Below are 19,014 nucleotides of genomic sequence, written 5' to 3'. Positions count from 1 at the left end.
ACCTGGGTGGCTCAGTGGGTTAAAGCCACTGCCTTCGGCTCAGGTCATGATCTCAGAGTCCTGGGATCGAGCCCCGCATCGGGCTCTCTGCTCAGCAGGGAGCCTGCTTCCTCCTCTCTCTCTCTGCCTGCCTCTCTGCCTACTTGTGTTCTCTGTCAAATAAATAAATAAAATCTTTAAAAAAAAAAAAAAAAAAAGAAAAAAGAAAACGACTCCCAGCCAACACCCCAAAGGAAGAAAGGGAGGAATCTTAGTTTGACTCTGAATTCCTGTTCGAGGAGAATAGAGCCCTTCTCTGTAGGCCACGTTTGCATCCCGGACAACACACCTGTCTTCACTTCTCAACCACACTGTCAGTGGAAAACCGGCTGGGAGACAGAACAGGACAAGCACTGAGTGCTGAGAGCCCGGTAGATACAGGCCCAAGCGGTAGGAGACAGCACAGGTCTGCTCCAGAAGGCAAACCCCTTTGTTCGCCCAGGTTAGACCGGGGCCACACTCTCCACCCCCTAATGGGAAACTTAGCCACTAGGTTCTGTTCCACTAGGGCCGTCCCCTGTAAGAACTGATGCATGTAACCCACTGGAATGAAGAGCACACACAGGTTTTCAACTGCCTGGAACTAAGCCGCTGCACAAGGCACGCGATTAGGCAGCAGCTCAAACTCCATCCTCTTTATGCCACAGACTCCAATCTTCAGCAACCCAACCACGGAAACCCAAGCCCCGGGAAATCACAACCTCTGGGCTGCGCGCGCAGAGCACGCTGCCTGTCAGCGGCCCTTCTCCGCCTGGGCACCGAACCGGTACTTCTGCCACCGTTGGCAACTCCGGGCACAGGGCCGGCTCCGCCAGACCCCAGGCGCCGAGTCGGGGTCTGCCCCGCTCCGACCTCCGCTCCTCTCCCCACCACCAGAGCAGACGGCTCGGACCGCGGCCCCGCTCCGACCCCGCTCCGACCCCAGTCCCGGCCCCTCGCCCGGCTCCCTGCCACCAGAGAAGCCGACTGGGACACCCGCTCCGCTCCGACCCCGCTCCGGTCCCGGGCCCGGCCCCTCGCACCGCTCCCCGCCACCAGAGAAGCCGACCCCGCTCAGGTGCCGGTGCCGGTTCCGGTCCCGGCCCCCGCCCCGCTCCCCGCCACCAGAGAAGTCGGTACCGCTCCTACCACGGTCCCGGTCCGACTCTGACCCCGGTCCGGGCCCCCACCACCAAAGAAGCCGACTCGGACCCGGCCCCGCTCTGACACCGGTCCCGGCCCCTCGCCCGGCTCCCCGCCACCCGAGAAGCCGACTGGGACCCCGGTCCCGCTCTGAGGGACCGAGCGCGGCGGGGAGGAGGCCAACAGGCAGGAAAAGGGGACAGCGCCCGCGTCCAGCGCGTCCCCCGGCCCCGGCCCCTGCCCCGGCCCGCCACCCACCGGCGCCCCCCGGGGACCCCGGCGCTAGGCAGCTAACCTCAGACACCGGCGATCGCCGCCACCGCTCAGATCTCCCTCCTCGGCGCCCGCGCCCGCGTATCGCGAGACCTGCCGCCGTGCTCTCGCGAGACTTGGGCAGGACCCGCCGTAAAGACCCAGGTCCGTGCACCACTGAGTCCTGGGAGCCCCGTGTGCGCCCCGGAGCCGCCGGTCCCCGGGAGACCTCGCCCGGAGGACTCTCACCACAGGGTAGCCAGCGGGCCGATCGGGGAGCCCGCCCCCCACAGTGGGACGGATAGCCCTTGGGGCGGTGGCCTCTCACCGTATTGTGTGGAACAGCACCGCCCGACGGTGGCCTCTTCGGGCCAAACTTTCCTGCTCTTGACAACTCCGAAAATTTTGCTTCACTTTTGACTTGAATTAATACATCTTGACTTTTCTCTGGGCTCGTTGGCAAAGCAAAATACTCTGCTGCTAGGCTATCCTCCCAGGGCCCTCTGAGCTCCTACAGCCAGAGACCCTCGTCTAGTAACGGGGGTCGTCGTCCTTCCTGAACCTCCTCTTCCCTGTCCCCCACCCAGACTGAACACCCGAGGGTCTGCACCAACCACCCGCCCAGAGTCTGGAGGGTCTACTGCACCCCAAAGGTCTGCACACCCCCCCCCAGAGTCTGAAGGGTATGCACCCCCCCAGGGGGTCTGCAGGGCCTGCACTGTGCCCCAAAGGTCAGAGTCTGCAGGGTATGCATCCCCCCCAGGGGGGCTCTGGAGGGTCTGCACCCCCCCCCCAAGGTCTGGAAGATCTGCAATGCCCCCCAGGGTGTGAAATAGGATGGGAACGGGGGATGTGCTGGGGGTAGGACAGGGGAGTCTCGGACGTAACTGACCACCACCAAATATAATGGAAAAATGCTAAATCTGGCCTTCAACCACTTCAGAGTGCTGGACTGAGATCTCGGGCCCTCGTGGAGATTATGGGTACCTTCCTGGGCTCTCCCGCAGTCCTATCCCTGAGATTTAATCAGTGATACGGTCAATACACTCTTCATGAGGAATGAGCACGCCTCCAGGAAATGGCTTTGGAGAAACCAATTTTTATAAAAACAAACTTAAAAGCATGGAAATCCATTAAAATCGCACAGTCTACATTGTTCTTTAAAGCCTCACTGAGTTCCTGGAAGAGAGCAGGAAGAGAGTAGAAGGAAATAAATGCACACACTACATGTGGTTGCTTGCTCTGGCCACTGCCAGTCTTGGGGACCCCCCTGCCAGGATTCCAGGAACAAAACAAAGCACGTCCACCCCCTGGGTAATTCACACCAAATGCCTTCCCTAACCACAGGGGAACTCCCGCTACTTGAAGATGGGATTAACGTATCATCCACCAGAGAGATGGAGATCAGCCCCCAGCTTGAAAGTCGAGGTCTGCACACTTAGCACTACATAAGCAAAATGACAAGGAGACTGGCTGTTGCAGTCAGTCCAGGGGCAGGGGTGGAGACTTTCTCTGTGACGTGACAGTTACATGAAGGTCACACCAAGGCCCAAGTGTGCTGCCAGCACCTTGCCACTGTCCTTTCATCCTTTCCTCCGCCTCACGAATCACATCCTAGAGACTGTTTCTGATGGTACATCCCGGCCAGCGAATATTGTTTTGTTGTACCTTTTTGGCTTCAAACAAAGGTCCCCCACTTATCCTGCCTCCTGCATCCCCAGTCAAGCCCTGAACCCACTCCCCGCGCCCCCACCACACTCCTGGCAAGAGCTCAGACGACACTTGCAGCGAACAAGGCTCAGAAATGACAGAAGAAACTCTCAGTCCTCCGCAAAATCCCTCCCTCTTTGGTACTGTGTGGCCAAGAGGTACACCTCTGCCGACTCCTTCCTGCTGGCTCTGGGTTTCACCGTCCTGGTGTTCTGGAACTGGCCTGTCAGTCGCTTCTGTAATGCCAGGCTCTGACTTCCAGCCCACGTTTTGCAGAGGAATGTTCCGCCGGGCTCCAGGACATCTGGAGCAAGGTCCAGAAGGGACGAGCACAGGCCAATGAGCCTGTCGTGATCCAGGCTGCGGATCCCCGTGGCATTGGGTGCCATGTCACTCAGAATCACATCTGCTCTCCCTCCAGGAAGCAGTTCTCGGATTCTCTGGAGGGTTCTTGGGTCAGTCACATCAGCGGGGCACAGGAAAGTTGCTCCTTCCAGGGGGAATACGTGAAGAAGATCGACCCCAAGCACAAAGCCAACGGGAGCACTGAGATCTAAAGAAGAGAGAGGGAGTCCATTATTTACATCCTGAACTATCCCTCAGAAATACAAAGAGAAAAACGGAAGTAAAAGGTCAGGAGGTCAGGACAAAGGACAGGAGCAAACTCGAGAGAGTAGACGCAAGGCCCATCCCCAGATCTCTCCGTCTACACAGACATAGCGCAAGGAGAGGCGGTCCTCAATCCGCACGGGAGGAATCTGGGGCCCGGAGAAGAGCACCTGTCCCAGAGCACAGGACGTCATGTCACCTCCTGGGGCCTGCTCGCTGTGAGAGGTCTTAACTGAGTGGCCATTCTGACAAGCCAGGACAGAACAGGACCCACTAATACATCTACTACCTCTGCAGTCAACACGTCCGCTCTCCAGCTTAACCCAACTGCTTTCAATGCAGAAGCTACCAGAAACGAGCCAAGAAAGGGGTAGAGACAGGCAGAAGACAAGGTACAGAACCCAACCCCTCACACAGGTTTCAGTGGCACCCGTGGCACAGTAAAGATGCCACTGTTTCACTCGCCCCGAGCAGGACCCCCTCCTGCCTGCGGGACAGTGGCCCCCAGACGCGGGGCTCCCCCCTCACGGCACAGGTGTCTCCATCCGAGGCCCTCCCCCACACCAGGGAGGGCCCCCTCTGCCAGCACCCACGGGGAGCGGGGGGCACCAGATCAGGGTGCGTCATAGACTTGCTGGTTCCGTCTGCTTAGCAGAGGCTGTTCCATGGCGGGGTAACGTGTATTTTACTTTATGTAAAGACTGGAAGTCAGGTACTCTGTAGAGTACATGTTTCAAAGGAGAAAATACCATTCTCATCCCTGGAAAGGAGGACATCCTACATCTCATATCCCATGTGTTATAACCTGATGGGGAGGGGTCCACTAGAGACAAATAGCTTGGGATGCATTTTCACAACTTCTGGGAGGAAAAGAAACCCCATCATTTTATCCACAGTTTGCCTCTGCCACGTCTTCCTGCAGGTTAAACTTGGCCATCTTCATCCTTCTCCTGAAGAGCATTTACGGGAATGGGAAGCACTGAAATCACTTGTTGGATCTATGGGTAGGCTCAGTGGTAGGAAAAGGAACTGAAGTCTCTGACACAAATTCCTTCACTCAGGCAATATTTATTGAGCTAAAAACATTTTTCCCACCTGTTCTAGAGCCCCTGCAGGCATCCCATCCACAGTAACGAGGCTGGATCTTAGATGTGAATGCAGGGAGCGGCACTTCCAGCCTCTGCTTTCAGCAGACCAGCAAATTCCTCTGAACCCCATTCTTCAGTAGGACAATGGGCACATGCCCTCACTCTGCGTGTCACAGCGGCCCTTGTGAATCGGCCTAGTTCACGGAATGCCAGGGATGGTGGCAGCCTCCGATTTTACAGCAGGAAAGAGAGGGAGGGACACACACTAGCAGAAGACCTGGGAGGCACGCTTAGTGCCCAAGGGGAGGCTGGCCAAGCGGCGCCGGACAGCGGTCTTCTGGAGCTCTGTACAAGCACTTGAAGGGACAACATGGTTTTCTAAACTGAGGGTACAGGATCCCCGTTGATCAGCCAGGGGAGCCATTTTCATATAGAAAATCTTTGACAAAATCCTAAAATAAAAAACGGCAACAGCAGAGTCTCTCAGGCCAAGCTGGAGGGGAAAACCCAGAGCCTCAGCGGCGGGTGCTCCTAGAGCAGCCCCAGCAGGACTGTGGGGACCCCCTGGGCTTCGAGGACCAGGACCTGGGAACCCCTGGGGTTGATTCAGCTGTACTGTCGCAGAAAGATGTTAGTGTATCAGTAGGTGAAAAAACCCAGCTCCGTTAAGGCTCCAAATCAGCAAGAAGATTGTGGATGTGGGATACTAGCGTTTTTTGAAAAGAAAACATACATATATAGTTATGTGTGCAAAAGCAAACCCTGGAAGGGGGCACGCCGACGCACTGATGTACGCACAGATATGGTGCGATTTAAGGTGTTTTAAAGCTGCACTAGAGCCTTCTACCCTGTCCGTTATTTCAAAAACATCAGTGTTCCACTTTCACCCTTCTTACTACCAAACAAGCCACCAAGTGACTTGGCCATCCCGAATTCTCTGGTGGAGGGCAGCTGGCTCACGCCTGCTGACCCAGGGTGGTCAGGGGCCTTACCTATGCCCGCAGCGTTGACCCTCTGGACAGCCACCTGGCTCCACGCCCCAGGGGCTGCCCCACAGTCTAACACCCGGAGGCCAGGCCGCAGGATCCTGTGCCTGTCGTCTACCTCCAGGAGCTTGAAGGCACTTCGGCACCGGTAACTCTCCACCTTCGCAGCCTTCACGAATGGGTCCTTAAAATGGCGCGTCAGCCACAGGTGCTCAGCCCCGGTGCGACCCTTGTAGTGACTCCCGGCAACATGAAACCTTTGACACCGAAGGGTCGCACCTATCAGCTTCCAGAACCTGATGGAGAAAAAGGGAGCAAATGGGCTGGCGTCACACGGACAGGAGGCTCCCTGGTTCAACCCACATGTTTTTAGAGACGGTGCCTGCAGCCTGAGGGGGGAGGATACTTGGCAAGCTACCCAGCCCAAAAGCAGGTGGAATGGGGTGAACTGAGTCCCTCCCCAAATTCATATGTTAAAGTCCTAACCCCAGTACCTCAAAATAGAAATGATCTTTAAAGAGGTGGTTCAGTTAAAATGAGACCATACGGTAGGTCCAAATCCAGTATGATTGGTGTCTTCATCAAAAAAGGGACACATCGGGGCGCCTGGGTGGCTCAGAGGGTTAAAGCCTCTGCCTTCGGCTCAGGTCATGATCCCAGAGTCCTGGGATCGAGTCCCGCATCGGGCTCTCTGCTCAGCAGGAATCCTGCTTCCCCTCTCTCTCTGCCTGCCTCTCTGCCTACTTGTGATCTCTGTCTGTCAAATAAATAAATAAAATCTTAAAAAAAAAAAAAGGGGACACATGTGCATATAGGAAAGACTGCAGGTGGAGACACAGAGAGAAGGCAGCCATCTACAGGCCAAGGAGAAGGGCCTCAGGAGAAACCAGCCCTGCCCACAGCTTGACCTGGTCTGCAGCCCCCAACACTGGGAGGCGGAAGTCCATGCCGTTCCAGCTGCCCGGCCTGGGGTGCTTTCTCGCAGCACCCAAGCAAGCGAGCACAGCAGTTGTCACCTTGTAGGAAAGAAGCGTCTTCCACTCTTGGATTTCAGAAGGAAGACTCGAACATCACTGAAAGTCACTTTGTGTCAACCAACGTTTTTCCAGCCCTGGTTAATACTACTGTTAATACCAACGACAGTAACTCCTCCTCACCCAGTACAACTTTCCCTTGGGCTCTGTGGGACTGCGAGAGAACCCCCGAGGACAGGCCCTGGCCTCACTTAGCTCCATGGTTGCAGAGGCCAACACAGGGCCTTACCGGTCACACCACCTTATGCAGCTTAACTCTACCTGTGTGACCAGGTGAAGGACCATTTCCAAGTCTCTTTGGCAAAATCAAGTTTTTAATAGTTTATCGACTGCCAGGAGCTCCCCCGAAGTCCCCTCCTGATCTCACATCACCACCCTACACACTAAATTCTGCATCCGCGTTTCTGATGGAAAGAGCCTACCGTCATCCCCATGGCTCCAGGCCAAAGCCCCCTCAACAACCGAAGCATGCTGGCAAGATCAGGACACACCAACTGCAACTGCTGCCTTCAAAGAGCGTAAGGGGTCTCCTGCGAGGAGCACAGAACAGTCCTGGGCCCCAGAACCAACTCCCACAATTGGGGGAAAGGCTGGAAACGAGTCACACCCACCTGGACCTGCAGATTTGCCAGCTGACTTCCAGCGCCCACCCACGTCTGGGGTTCAGCACAATGGCCACTCGTGGGAGCCCTCACAGCCTTCAGACCTGATGTGCCCTTCGAAAGCTTCACCTCCACCTGCAGCGCCCCCTCACCTGCTCCCTCCGCCCGCCCGCCGCTCCTTGGGAGCCGTCCCGAATACTGGCTCCGTATTGGAAGTCCGCTCCTAGGCACTTCGCCGGGGATGCCCGCGTCCGCGCCCCGTTTCCGCCGCCGGAACCTGGGACGCGTCCCTGGCCGCTCCTCCTCCCTCACGCTTGCAACAGGCGCTCGGTAAATGCCGGCTGCGCGCACAGCCGCACCAACCTTCCAACCTCACTCACCGAGCCATAGGTGCAGACCCGCGGCGGCCGCCCGCGCCGGAAGTAGAGGCATCACTTCCGGCCATAGGCCACGCCCCCGGAAGCGGCGCCCGGGTTCCGAAAGCGCGCGCGCGGAACGCGGGCTGGAAGAGCAGGGACCGGAGAACCCGGGAGCGGAGCCCGGGTCTGGTGAGCTGAGGAGAGAGGAAGGGGCGGGGGGCGGGGCCTAGTGATCGGGGACCTTGGGGGACTCGGGGGACTTGGGAGAGGGGAAAGGGCGGGCGGGGCCGGGTGATAGCAGGACCGGGTAGAAGAGGGCAGGGCTCGGGGGACCTTGGGGGAGGGGGGCGGGGGGCGAGGTGAGCAGAGGTCGGAGGAGTGGATCCGGGACCGCCGCGGTCTCGCAGCCCGGGGACCTGATGTCCCAAGCCCCCGCGCTGTGTAAGGCCGGCCTGGGGCTCCGCGGATAGCGGATATCACCGTTTAGAGCCCTGGGAAGGGGCCTCCGTCTACAGTGACTAGACTGGGACCCCACGGCTAACAGATAGGGCCGCCCCGTCTGCGACAGCCTCCCAGCCCCTGACCTTAGGTAGGCTCTCCGAGGACCCCAGCGGCTTCTTCCGGTATCTGTGCACCAGCGGAACTAGACCCAGACTGGGGCACCGAGTCTGCCCTTTGAGCCCACTCTGCCTCTCAGCTTCCACTTCTTCCTCTGGAAATGGAGAAAGCAAGTCATAGCTCACGGAGTTGTTGGGTTTGTTAAATGAATACTTTTGGAGACGCGCATAGTGAGTGCTTCCTAAGTGGTCGCTGACGCTCCCAGGATCCTCTCCGTCACCAACACAGTTCTCTGGGAAGCCAGGGCTCTGGGCCGGAGCCCATGAGCATCACGACGAAGTACACAGGCATAGAGACCCACCCCCAACGCCAGGCCCAGCTGAAGGTGCCTTGGGGGACACAGGAACTTCCCAGAAGGATCCCTGCTCCTGCTGCTCATCCAGCGTGGGCCCCAGCGGGGAAGACTTGTGTTCAGTGGGCCCCAGGCTGCGCTGGGCTGCATGGACAGGGGACCTGCTCTTGGCTCTCCACCATGTCTCCAGCAGTCACCCAGACTTCACCCTGGGAGTTTTCCTCAGGATCGTGCTCCCCCACTAGAGCAGAAGGGGGCCCCTTGTGGTTCCAGTACGAGATCCCAGAGCAGCAATGGTTGTCACAGGCTGGAGGGCGAACCAGCCTTCCTGGGGGGGGCTCTGTGCCTTCAGGAGCTACGCACTCCCTGGGACTCTGCAGGTCAACTGCTGCTAAGGGGCAGAAGGCAGATCCCCATAGGCCAGAAGACGACCCCACTGGTGAAAAGGCCATGGGCTAACCTGCATGGTGATGTTGGCACCCGGGGGTGGACCGCCCTCCAGCTTCTGTGCTGAGGCGGAGGAGTAGTTGACAAGGCCACCTCCTGCTGGGGGCCTGGCCACTGTTGCTGCCGGCTTCACAGGGCCAAGCCCCTTTCTAGCCCGGAAGCCCACTTGTTGTTCAGAGGTGAGCATGTGGGGGAGGGCTGGGAGATGACTTAGCAGGCTTCCCCTCCCTCCCTTCCATGGCACATTCCCATTTCACCCGGGCCCTGGCCTCCATCCCACCCCATCTGCGCCCAGGTCAGGCTGACCCAGCCCTCTTGCCTTCCTCAGGGGCTCTCCAGGGGACCATGGGCACTTCCAGGCTCTACACCTTGGTGCTGGTGCTGCAGCCTCAGCGAGTGCTCCTGGGCATGAAGAAGAGAGGCTTCGGGGTCGGCCGCTGGAATGGCTTCGGGGGCAAAGTTCAAGACGGAGAGACCATCGAGGACGGGGCCAAAAGGTGAGGATAGGGTGGGCCTGACCACACCACCATCTCCCGAGGGGATAGGCTGGAGCTCCTGAACTAGCCCTCGGGCCTCCGTTCTTTCATCTGCGGAATGGGAATGACAGGAACATCTCCTGCCTCTCTCAAAGGGTGTGGAAGGGCGGCAAGTGCCGTGTATGTGCTCTGTGTTGCTTGGGATGCTGGGAGTGGGTTAAGGCTGCAGCTTCTTCTAGCTATGGGGCTGGTCCATCTCTGGGTGTCTTGGTCTGTTCAGGGGAGCCAATGACGAGCCTTTCTGTCTCAGCCTTTTCAAGCACATGCACACACTCTGAACAATCCTCAACACTTCCCAAGGGCGGGAAGCGAAGCCCAGAGAGGCCAAGCAGCTTGTCTGCGATCACACAGCTCTCCGATTTCAAGCCTTTGCCCTTCTTTCTCCTCATAGGCATGTGCAGATAAAATGAAATTGTGTGTAAATGTCACCAAGCACTACACAAGCCTTCGCCATTTGGATGTTATTTTGAAGAAAGCTGGCAACCTTAATTAAGGTCGCTTTCCCTGGGCAGGGAACAGAGCCTGTGCATACCAGTGAGGCTCCTGGAAGGGAAGAAGGCTGTAGGCACTACAGCCCAGTGGTTCTTGAGTTCAGGGTTTTCTAAACATGACAACCCATGTAAGAAACGTCTAGTCCCTGAGCAGCAGTGCTCCCACCACGTAACGGGGCATGAACACATCTCCTGTCCTGTTCTTCCTTTGATCGCCGGTCACCAAGCAGACTTCACGGTGCATGACTGGCCCACAGCCCGGTGTGAAAAGCCATGGCTGCACTGTCCATGGCATGCACCTCCCCCATCTTGGGCCCAGGACCCGGCCCGCCGCAGGGGGTCATTGGTCTGGGCAAGTGCAAGGCCATGTGACCGATCCTGCCCGGGGAGGGCACAGCAGGGACAGAGCCCAGTCTGCTGACACTGGCATCTGGGCCTGTGAGCTGCCCCGGAGGTAGGCCGGGCTGTGGAAGAAATGGCATGGAATATGGACAACCGGGGGTGCCAGTGGTCTGTTCAGCCAACCACGCAAATGTCTTTGTTCTACTGAGACTGTTCACTGGGTCACCGATCTTTAGGGCTCTGCTCAGTGTCAGGACACGGGAACAGGTCCCGAGCTCTCATCTAGCCTGAGGACGTGTGTGGAGAGCGGGTCTAGTGGACACCCAGTAGTCTGGGGCATCCAGAATAAAGAGCCTGGGCAGATAACCAGGCAACAGGGAAAATTCCCAAAGGACCTGACGTTTGGTCCGAGCAGATGGCAGGTGGAAAGTAGCACCCACAGATGCCCAGAGGCTGGAGGGGCAGGACCATGCAGAGGTGTGCACCGCGGGCCTTGTGGGTTGCAGAGCTTCACCTCCATTCTTGCCGTCCTGGCGACAAGCAAGCAAACTTCCAGGCCTCTGATTTCTTAGGGCCTTTCCCTCCTGCCCTCTCTATGTTCCGCATTTCCTGAACGAGACACATACGTAAGCCTCACTCACCCCAGATCCTCAGTACTGAGTGTGATGGTGGCCTTCCCGCAGGGCAGGTGTGGGATCAGGCAGGAAACGTGTCCTGGAGATGAAGCAGGACGTGCTCTCTGTCCCCGGGATAGAATTTGAATCCCGCTCAGTCCGCCTCCCACTGCTGTCACACCCAGACCTCCCCTTCTCACCTGGACTCCCCGCTCTGCCCTCTCCCTCCTGAGTCCATTCTCCACACGACCCCCAGGCGGCCTTCCTGAAACTGCATCTGGGTCTCTGTCTCGCACTCATGCATGAGGTCCCTTTAAAGTGTCTACCATTAAACCAACCTCCTGTGTCACCCCTAGAGCCCCATGGGGTCCGGGCACACCCTTCTCCCGCCACAGCCCCTCAGATACCCCCAGCTCTGGCCCACCCGGCTCGTCCTCTCTCCTTGCCTGGCTGCCCGCCCACCACAGCCTTCCCATCTTGGCAGGTGACCCGGATGCCCCTCACAGTTAATGATTCCTTTCCCTGCCATCCCCACACCCCAAGGCTCCATGAACCACACTGGTCCTGAAGTCAGCCTACACCCATCTTCACCAGGAACACTTGAGAAATGGGCCCATCATGTGGCCAGCACAGCGATCAGAAGATGGAAAGGGCCACCTGTCCGCTGGCCTCTGTCACAGTCGAAGATTCGGTCTGTTCTAAAACGTCCCAAGAGTGCAGTGACGCATGTGCGCCCTGGTGTGTGCCGCCCGGCGCCCCTGTGCATTTCTGCGGCTCACGCACCAGCTGTGACCGCTGTCTCTGTCCTGTGCATGGCCCCTGGCTGTTCCCAGGTGGCAGCCACCAGTGGCACCGCCATCAGCAGTCCCAGGTTACCCGTGCCATGTCAGCTTTCCTGGTGGCTGCTCCCCAGGGCGGGGCATGCAGAGCCCCGGGTCCTGCTCACGAGTGCACTCGCCAGAGGCGCAAGAGCTCCTCTCCCTCCCAATCAGCAACAGGCACTTTCTCTGATTTCAGCTGCTCTGGAGGGACCCAGGTCTCCATGAACTTGTGTTTGCCCCGAGGGCTTGAACTGGTGCGCCTGCTCCGTGTCCACGGGCCACTTGGATGTCTGGTCTTTGTGAACTGTCTGCCCCAGTCTTTTGCCCATTTTTTAAAAACTGGGTTGCCTGTCTTATTCTTAAGGATTTGTAGTTCTTTATACACTTTCACATCCGTACTGATTTCCTGCTTGAAGTCTCGCACGAGGACGGTGAATTCATCTGTTTCTCCTTGGAGTTGTTAGTTTTTGCCTCCTGTCGTTTGACTCTCTTTTGAGGCACATGCGTGCGTGTTAAAGACTGTATCGTGGAGAAGCAGCCGCTTTACCCACACATAATACCCATCGTTATTCCCAATGCCTGAAATCCAGACGGATATTCCTGCTTTCATTAGTTCACATAGTGTGTTTTTCTCCACTTACTTTTGATCTGTATTTTTAAATTTTTATCGTTTTATCCTTCATGCTTGTAATCTTTCTATCCAGCGTGGTTCCGTGCAGACAGGTGGTCTTGTTTTCCGATCCCCTCCAACCATCTGCCTTCCACGGGAGCGTGTGGTCCACTGATGTTCCAAGTGGAGACTCCTACGGTTGGGTTCATATCTGAACCCTTGTTCTGTGTTCCTGTTCTTGTCTTCCTCTCCTTTTCTTGGTTTTTGTGGTGTTAACTGAGCACCTTCTAGGAGTCCATCCATCTCCTTTTTTAGCAGGTAAGCTCTCCTTATGTGACTGTTCTGCTACTTGCCCCAGAATTTACAGCTAATCCAGGCACTGTCCCGTCCCATGGGCAGTTTGCCTGCCTCCTGACAACAGACATCCCGATTCCAGCCCCCAGCCCTGTATCCTTGTGGTCGTTCCCTTTACGTAGGCGCGTGGGAGGTGCACACACAGGATAGGAGGAGATACATCCTGTTACTTTGAGCAAATGGTTACCTGTTAACATCAGTTAAGAGTTAAAACTGTTTCACCTTGGGGAGCCTGGGTGGCTCAGTCCTTTCAGCGGTTAAGCTAACCGTCTGCCTTTGGCTCAGGTCATGATCTCAGGGTCCTGGGATAGAGTCCCATGTCAGGCTCCCTGCTCAGTGGGAGCCTCTGCCTTCTGCCTCTGCCACTCTCCCCAGCTCATGCTCTCACTCTCTTGCTCTCTCTCAAATGAATAAAATCTTTCTTAAAAAAATTAAACTGTTTCATCTTGCCTTCACCTACTCCTTCCACGCTCTTACATTCTCTGTGCAGATGCGAGGTCTGATCTGTCCCTTTCCTTCTAAGAATTTGCTATTTCTTAGCAGGCAAGTGTGCTGGTAATAGAATCCCTCCACTTTTGTTTAAGAATGTCTGTATTTCACCTTCCCTTTTGAAGGGAAGGAGAGTACAGAATTCTAGGCTGGTGGGTTTTGTTTCTTCTCCAAACTCTAGCTGGCCTACTCCCTGTCTTGCCCACCCTGCGTCTCAGGAGTCAGAGGTGAGTCCTACCCTGTTCCTCTCTGGGGCAGGTGCTTTCTGCCTCTGGCTCCTTTCAGGATTCTTTATTTTATTTTTTAGATTTTATTTATTTGCTTTATCTTAGAGGGTGTGTATGTGAGTGGGGAGAGAGGCAGAGGGAGAGAGAGAGAGAATCCCAAGCAGACTCCACACTGAGCAAGGAGCCCAATGCGGGGCTCAGTCCCAGAACCCTGAGATCATGACCTGAGCTGAAGTCAAGAGTCAGGCACTCAGCCAACTGAGCCCCCAGGCACCCTGGCTCTTATCTTTATTACACTTTGAAGGTAACGTGTCTGACATTTGTCATGTTTGGTGTCTGCTGAGATCCAGGACCTGTAGTTTGGTGTCTGACATTAATTCGAGAACATTCCCAGTCATGTCTTCTTGTCCTTCTCTCTCTCCTCCGGCCGGTGTTCCCATTACACGTGGTTCCTGTTTCCTGGCTGTCCCACACCCTGGATATTTTGTTCAGTTTTTTCTGATCTTTGTTCTCTTTGCTGTTCTGTGTTGGGCCATTCTGTCGAGATGCCCTCCGGCTCACAGTCTTCCCGCGGCCACATGCAGACCCCTGCAGGTGTCCTCTCCCGTGGCTTGCCTCTCTGTTCTTTTTTTTTTAATAACTGCCTTGGTTAGTAAAGGCAGGTTTTTTAAGATTTTTTAATTTAGGGGCGCCTGGGTGGCTCAGTGGGTTAAAGCCTCTGCCTTCGGCTCAGGTCATGATCTCAGGGTCCTGGGATCGAGCCCCGCATTGGGCTCTCTGCTGAGCGGGGAGCCTGTTTCCTCCTCTCTCTCTCTGCCTGCCTTTCTGCCTGCTTGTGATTTCTCTCTGTGTGTGTCAGAAAAATAAAATCTTAAAAAAAAAAAAAAAAGATTTTTTAATTTATTTGACAGAGAGAGATCACAAGTGGGCAGAGAGGCAAGCAGAGAGAGAGAGAGAGGAGGAAGCAGGCTCCCTGCAGAGCAGAGAGCCCGATGTGGGACTCGATCCGAGGACCCTGAGATCATGACCTGAGCTGAAGGCAGAGGCTTAACCACTGAGCCACCCAGGTGCCCCTTTCCTCTTTGTTCTTAACGATACTTCGATGACCTCAAATCTCCTCTTAATGGGATCCCGGGTACAGCTTTTTCTTTACAAGGCAGGATTTCTACATTCTTTTAAAGAAATCTTTGCCTATCCCAAGCTTAAGGAGACATTGCCCTAAGTTTTCTTCTGGAACGTTCAGGAGTGTTAGATAGCCGCCGCTCATCTGGAATGGAGTTTGGGGTGCGATGTAAGGCAGAGATCGAGATTCATCCATCCCGATGTCCAGCTACCACAGCATCTTCTGCTAAGGAGACACGTCTTCCACTGCCTGCAGCCCCCCTCTGGCATAATCACAGGGCAGACATGACATGGACCCTGATGTCCATTTCCTGTGCCACTGTACCCAGTGCCACACAGAGGTGTCTGCAGCCAGATGGGTAACTGAGCTGCTGTGCTGAGCCCTGGGGTCTGCCCTCCAGATGCTTGCTTGACCACAGAGGCCGCCGGTAGGGCCACCCCGTGGCCCTGGACTTGTCGCTCTGTCCTGGCCTCACCACAGATTACATCCTCCATGGAGTCGGCGACCTTTTATTGTCAGGCTCACTCACAGCCATGTTCTAAAGGTGCCCGTGGTCCTCAAAGGCTTGGGATCTTTCACACTCTTGAGGCCTCATCCCATGAGTGGGGCCGTGGAGGGCGCTTCCTTCCGGCTGCCCCCGGGTGTCCATAGGGCACATTATGCCCCTGCAGGCAGCATGCTCCCCGTGGAGGACCTGCTCCCCCTGAAGGACATCCTCCGTGTCCACGGGGCAGGCATGGTTCCCATGCTCAGAAGCAGAGGGCCGGGCCATGGTGCCACAGACATTCTTCACGAAAGCAGCGGCAGGCCTACCCTGAGGCTGAGGGAAGACGTTTGGCCCCACACAGTCCACCCAGCGGGCTGCACAGCCCCACACTGGCTCCTGGGCTTGGGGTCAGCTCTGAGGCGCCCTCTCCAGGAACCCCAGCTCCTCTCCCCAGGGCCACTGGGGTACCAGCCCGGTGCCCAGGATGGAGCCAGAGGTCAGGACCCCTCTGACAATGGAGAATGGTACCCCTGCCCCTTTGGGTTGAGAGGGAGGGCCTGCTGGCCCTAGTCCATTGTTGGTGCTCAGGGCCCCACAGGCCACAGGGATGACCAACTCCAGCATCAGCCCTGGGCCACAACGGCTGTCCAGGCTGCTGGCAGGGAAGTGAGTGGGGATGGCCTCTGCAGGGAGCCTGGCCCATGCCTTGTCCACCATGCTCCCCTTATGCCCTTACGGATCCCAGAGCAGGGCGCAGGTCTCCTCACCGCGGACCTGGGGTGGCCAAGTGAACCATCATCCCTGGGGGAGCAGCTGTGTGAGCAGCAAAGATGCAGCATTCTTTGAGGGAGGGGGTGTAGGTTCCAAGCACTTGGGGACTTGGGGCCTGTCAGAGTCAGGTTTGGGCCCTAGGTGGGTGGAGGGTCCCATCTCTGGCTAGCGTACCAGACGCCCCCAGCATGATGGCACAGCACCATGTTCAGAGAACCTCAGGAGGGGCTACAGGGGCCCCCACACCCACCCAGACACTTGGCTGCTGTCATTTTAACGCATGACTCAGCCTGTTCTCTGCCATCTGGAGAGCTAAGCGTCACACATACAATCCGACACTCCAGCAAAGCTGAAACTGTCATCCCCCCTAATTACCCCAGCCTGTGAAGTGAGGTTACTGATATTTCGTGCACTGCTGTGTATTCGGGGAAGATTAACCAAAACTAGTCAAAACACTAAATCACTAGGTGAGGTTCTTCAAAATAAGGCCCACCAGCCTGCTGCTGGGAGTGCTGGGGGAGGCCCCACGGGGAGCCAGGACTGAATTGGGGAGCTATTTGCACCTCCAAGTGAAGACACACGTTCATGTTTTTAGGTCAAGTCTAATTTTAATTAGCCGTGGCAGTGAATAAATTCCAGCTTTCAGAACCACTCAGGCCTGGTCCGCAGTGGCAGGCGGCTGCCACGACGCCCCCACAGGCCTTCCCCAGAGCTCGGGGTGGGTGCCGCACAGAGGAAGGTGTCTGTTGGAATCGGACCACCGAGACCCCACATGTGTGTGTCTGTGTTTAATGAGCAAAGCAGCTTCCCTGGCTTCTCGTTCCAGTACAGGAAGCAATTATGCATTGTGTCCCTGACAGAACCCAGAGATCAAAGCTAAGGAAAATAAACCACCTTCATTGCACACGACTATAAACGGTCAGGCATAATGAGAACACTTACAGAAACAAATAAATACAGGGCAGGAGGGAACCAAGACTCCCCCAAGAAGGAACAGACGGAGCCCCACTGCTGCCACAGCCTGGAGAGCCCACATGTCCCAAGCATGGAGCTTCCAGAACGCGCTAGCTGCTGGACCACAAGTGAAGGAGGCAGTGGAGCCACTAGCTGGGCAGACATGAGCGGTTCAAGGCATGCACGCAAAGCAACTCCTTGCCGGGGCCTCGTAACCGGTCAGCTGGCCACTGTTACCATCTAGTGACCCGCACTGGTTGGGAAACTGGCCAAGCTTTGGGAGGTGCGGGGGCTGCTGTGCTCCCGTGTGAGATCCACGGGCACGAGCACATGCATCGTGTCTGCAGGCATGTAAAGGCATGCATGAGGGAGACAGCCCAGAGATGACACAGAACTGGTCACAAGTGCTCCTTCTGGGGAGGTGTCCAAGGGTACTGGCCACATTGTCTGCCGCGAACATGTGGTCGGGATACGGTGAAACAGGCCAGCATCAGAACATTCAGGGGCAGCCTGGTTCTGCTCTTGTGCCTCACACCTGTGCTGGGATGGGGAGTGGGTCCCCTGTGATCAGCTGTGGGGGAGCCAGCTGGAGGGCTGGGGTGCCTCCTTGGGAGACCACGGAAACCTGTGTGTGATCCTGTGCTTTCTGAGCATGGGTATGAGCAGAGGGGATCTTCGGTTTCCGGGCCCAGGTGCCTGGAGCCTGCGGCCCGCGTGTTGCCAGCCCACAGGAACAGTAGGAGCTGGACAGGGTGGGAGGGTCCCAGTTCTGCTGCCTGCCCCCCATGACCCCCAAGCAGCTGAGCTCGGCCGGGCCTGGGCTGCCCTGTGGCTCACGGGCTGTTGAACTGGGTTGGCCTGTCTGCCCTGACCCAGAACCTCTAAACAGAATCAAGATTTAAACAGTCCCCAGATTAACCGTCAAGTCCTACCAGGTCAGGAAGTGCTCACATGTTCCGGTCGCACAACCCACCCCCCCGCCCCCCCGCTCCTCCACATCCCCCCAGCGCCTCGCTGTAACAGCCACCCACCCTGCCTGCAGGGAGCTACAGGAGGAGAGCGGTCTGACTGTGAACACGCTTCACAAGGTGGGCCACATCATGTTTGAGTTCGTGGGTGAGCCTGAGCTGATGGACGTGCACATTTTCTGCACAGAGAGTGTCCAGGGGACACCTATGGAAAGCGACGGTGAGTGTGGGAGTCCGTCCCTTCTCCCTACCCCAGCGGGCAAAGGGAAGCCAGGTCCAGGTCCCGGGAGGCAGGCGCTACGCCAGCACCCAGCTCTAAGCCCTGTTCCTCTTCCACACAGTGACACAGCTGGGAGGACTGAACCCTAGAGCACGTCCAGTTCCTCACACAGATGTGCGTGGCGATCACTCACTGACGTTGCGATTGCAGCCCAGGTGGAACATGCGTGCTCTCTCCTTTCCACCCGCTACAGAAATGCGCCCTCAGTGGTTCCAGCTAGACCAGATCCCCTTTGCGGACATGTGGCCCGATGACAGCTACTGGTTTCCCCTTCTGCTTCAGAAGAAGAAATTCCAGGGGTACTTCAAGTTCCAGGGTCCCAACACCATCCTGGACTACACGCTCCGTGAGGTGGACGAGCTGTAAAGGCAGGAGAACCCTGACCCCTGCGGGCTGCAGGACTCTCATGCCCCCTCACTGAGCCCCAAGGCAGGGGTGGGGTGAGGTGGGCGGAGGTGAAAATAAAGACCCTTTGCCTTTTCCACACTCCTTGCAGACCCCGGTACAGCCAACCCAGGTCCGTCCTCGGGAAGCTGCCAGATGGCTGGCCATGACCACAGCCTGGGGGCAGAGGGGACAGCTGGAGGGCTGGGCGCTGCCTTGTGCCATGCCACAGGTTCTTGTTGGGACCCGTGTGGGCGAGAAGCTGTATCCTCCTTAGTCACCACCCTGACGTCATGGGGAAACTGAGGCAGTCATGGCCCAGGGCTAAAACCCTGGTCTAATTCACCAGAGGCTGTCCACATCTCTGACCACCAGGAAGGGGGGAGGCAGAGAATGCACAACTTA

At 56.9% G+C, this 19,014-nt stretch overlaps 3 protein-coding genes across 7 annotated transcripts in view; 1 reads left to right on the top strand and 2 right to left on the bottom strand.

The window, feature by feature from the left end:
* The window catches only part of MAD1L1 (mitotic arrest deficient 1 like 1), a 316,809-nt gene extending 315,123 nt beyond the window's left edge, over positions 1-1,686 (bottom strand). For 2 of the 3 annotated variants that reach the window (XM_047713391.1, XM_047713392.1), the window contains exon 1: positions 1,457-1,686. The gene's annotated coding sequence lies outside the window, so the exon portion shown is untranslated. The remainder of the gene's footprint in view (positions 1-1,456) is intronic. The other variant, XM_047713393.1, reaches the window with a different exon arrangement.
* An 810-nt stretch (positions 1,687-2,496) lies between these two features.
* MRM2 (mitochondrial rRNA methyltransferase 2) lies at positions 2,497-7,902 on the bottom strand. The gene is made up of 3 exons (XM_047713357.1): positions 7,823-7,902; positions 5,813-6,102; positions 2,497-3,676 (listed from the first exon to the last, which is right to left on the bottom strand). The coding sequence occupies exons 1-3, from the start codon at positions 7,885-7,887 to the stop codon at positions 3,234-3,236; spliced, it is 798 nt and encodes a 265-aa protein (XP_047569313.1). The 5' UTR covers positions 7,888-7,902; the 3' UTR covers positions 2,497-3,233.
* NUDT1 (nudix hydrolase 1) lies at positions 7,894-18,711 on the top strand. Of its 3 annotated transcripts, none has more exons than XM_047713361.1 (4): positions 7,894-7,990; positions 9,487-9,655; positions 18,020-18,165; positions 18,419-18,711. In XM_047713361.1, exons 2-4 carry the CDS (start codon positions 9,504-9,506, stop codon positions 18,589-18,591), a joined length of 471 nt encoding a protein of 156 aa, XP_047569317.1. In that variant the 5' UTR covers positions 7,894-7,990; positions 9,487-9,503; the 3' UTR covers positions 18,592-18,711. The 3 variants fall into 3 exon arrangements, with proteins under 3 accessions (XP_047569317.1, XP_047569315.1, XP_047569316.1); XM_047713359.1 differs by having other exon boundaries at positions 18,287-18,711; XM_047713360.1 differs by having other exon boundaries at positions 7,905-7,985; positions 18,287-18,711.
* Positions 18,712-19,014: the final 303 nt, after the last annotated feature.

Source organism: Lutra lutra, chromosome 18, assembly GCF_902655055.1.
Source record: "Lutra lutra chromosome 18, mLutLut1.2, whole genome shotgun sequence".
NCBI classification, from domain to species: Eukaryota; Metazoa; Chordata; class Mammalia; order Carnivora; family Mustelidae; genus Lutra; species Lutra lutra.
The sequence above is the reverse complement of the archived record's forward strand: the minus strand, read 5'-3'. Positions and strand labels throughout refer to the sequence as shown.

What these genes read in the sequence shown, in the direction of transcription:
- NUDT1 (XM_047713359.1), top strand. Translation starts at nt 9,504, where the DNA reads ATGGGCACTTCCAGGCTCTACACCTTGGTGCTGGTGCTGCAGCCTCAG. An exon ending in ATCGAGGACGGGGCCAAAAG is followed by an intron (nt 9,656 to 18,019) that starts GTGAGGATAGGG and finishes CCCTGCCTGCAG; the next exon opens with GGAGCTACAGGAGGAGAGCG. An exon ending in GACACCTATGGAAAGCGACG is followed by an intron (nt 18,166 to 18,286) that starts GTGAGTGTGGGA and finishes TCTTCCACACAG; the next exon opens with TGACACAGCTGGGAGGACTG.
- MRM2 (XM_047713357.1), bottom strand. Translation starts at nt 7,887, where the DNA reads ATGGCCGGAAGTGATGCCTCTACTTCCGGCGCGGGCGGCCGCCGCGGG. An exon ending in GGGTCTGCACCTATGGCTCG is followed by an intron (nt 6,103 to 7,822) that starts GTGAGTGAGGTT and finishes TTTCTCCATCAG; the next exon opens with GTTCTGGAAGCTGATAGGTG. An exon ending in GGTCAACGCTGCGGGCATAG is followed by an intron (nt 3,677 to 5,812) that starts GTAAGGCCCCTG and finishes TCTCTTCTTTAG; the next exon opens with ATCTCAGTGCTCCCGTTGGC.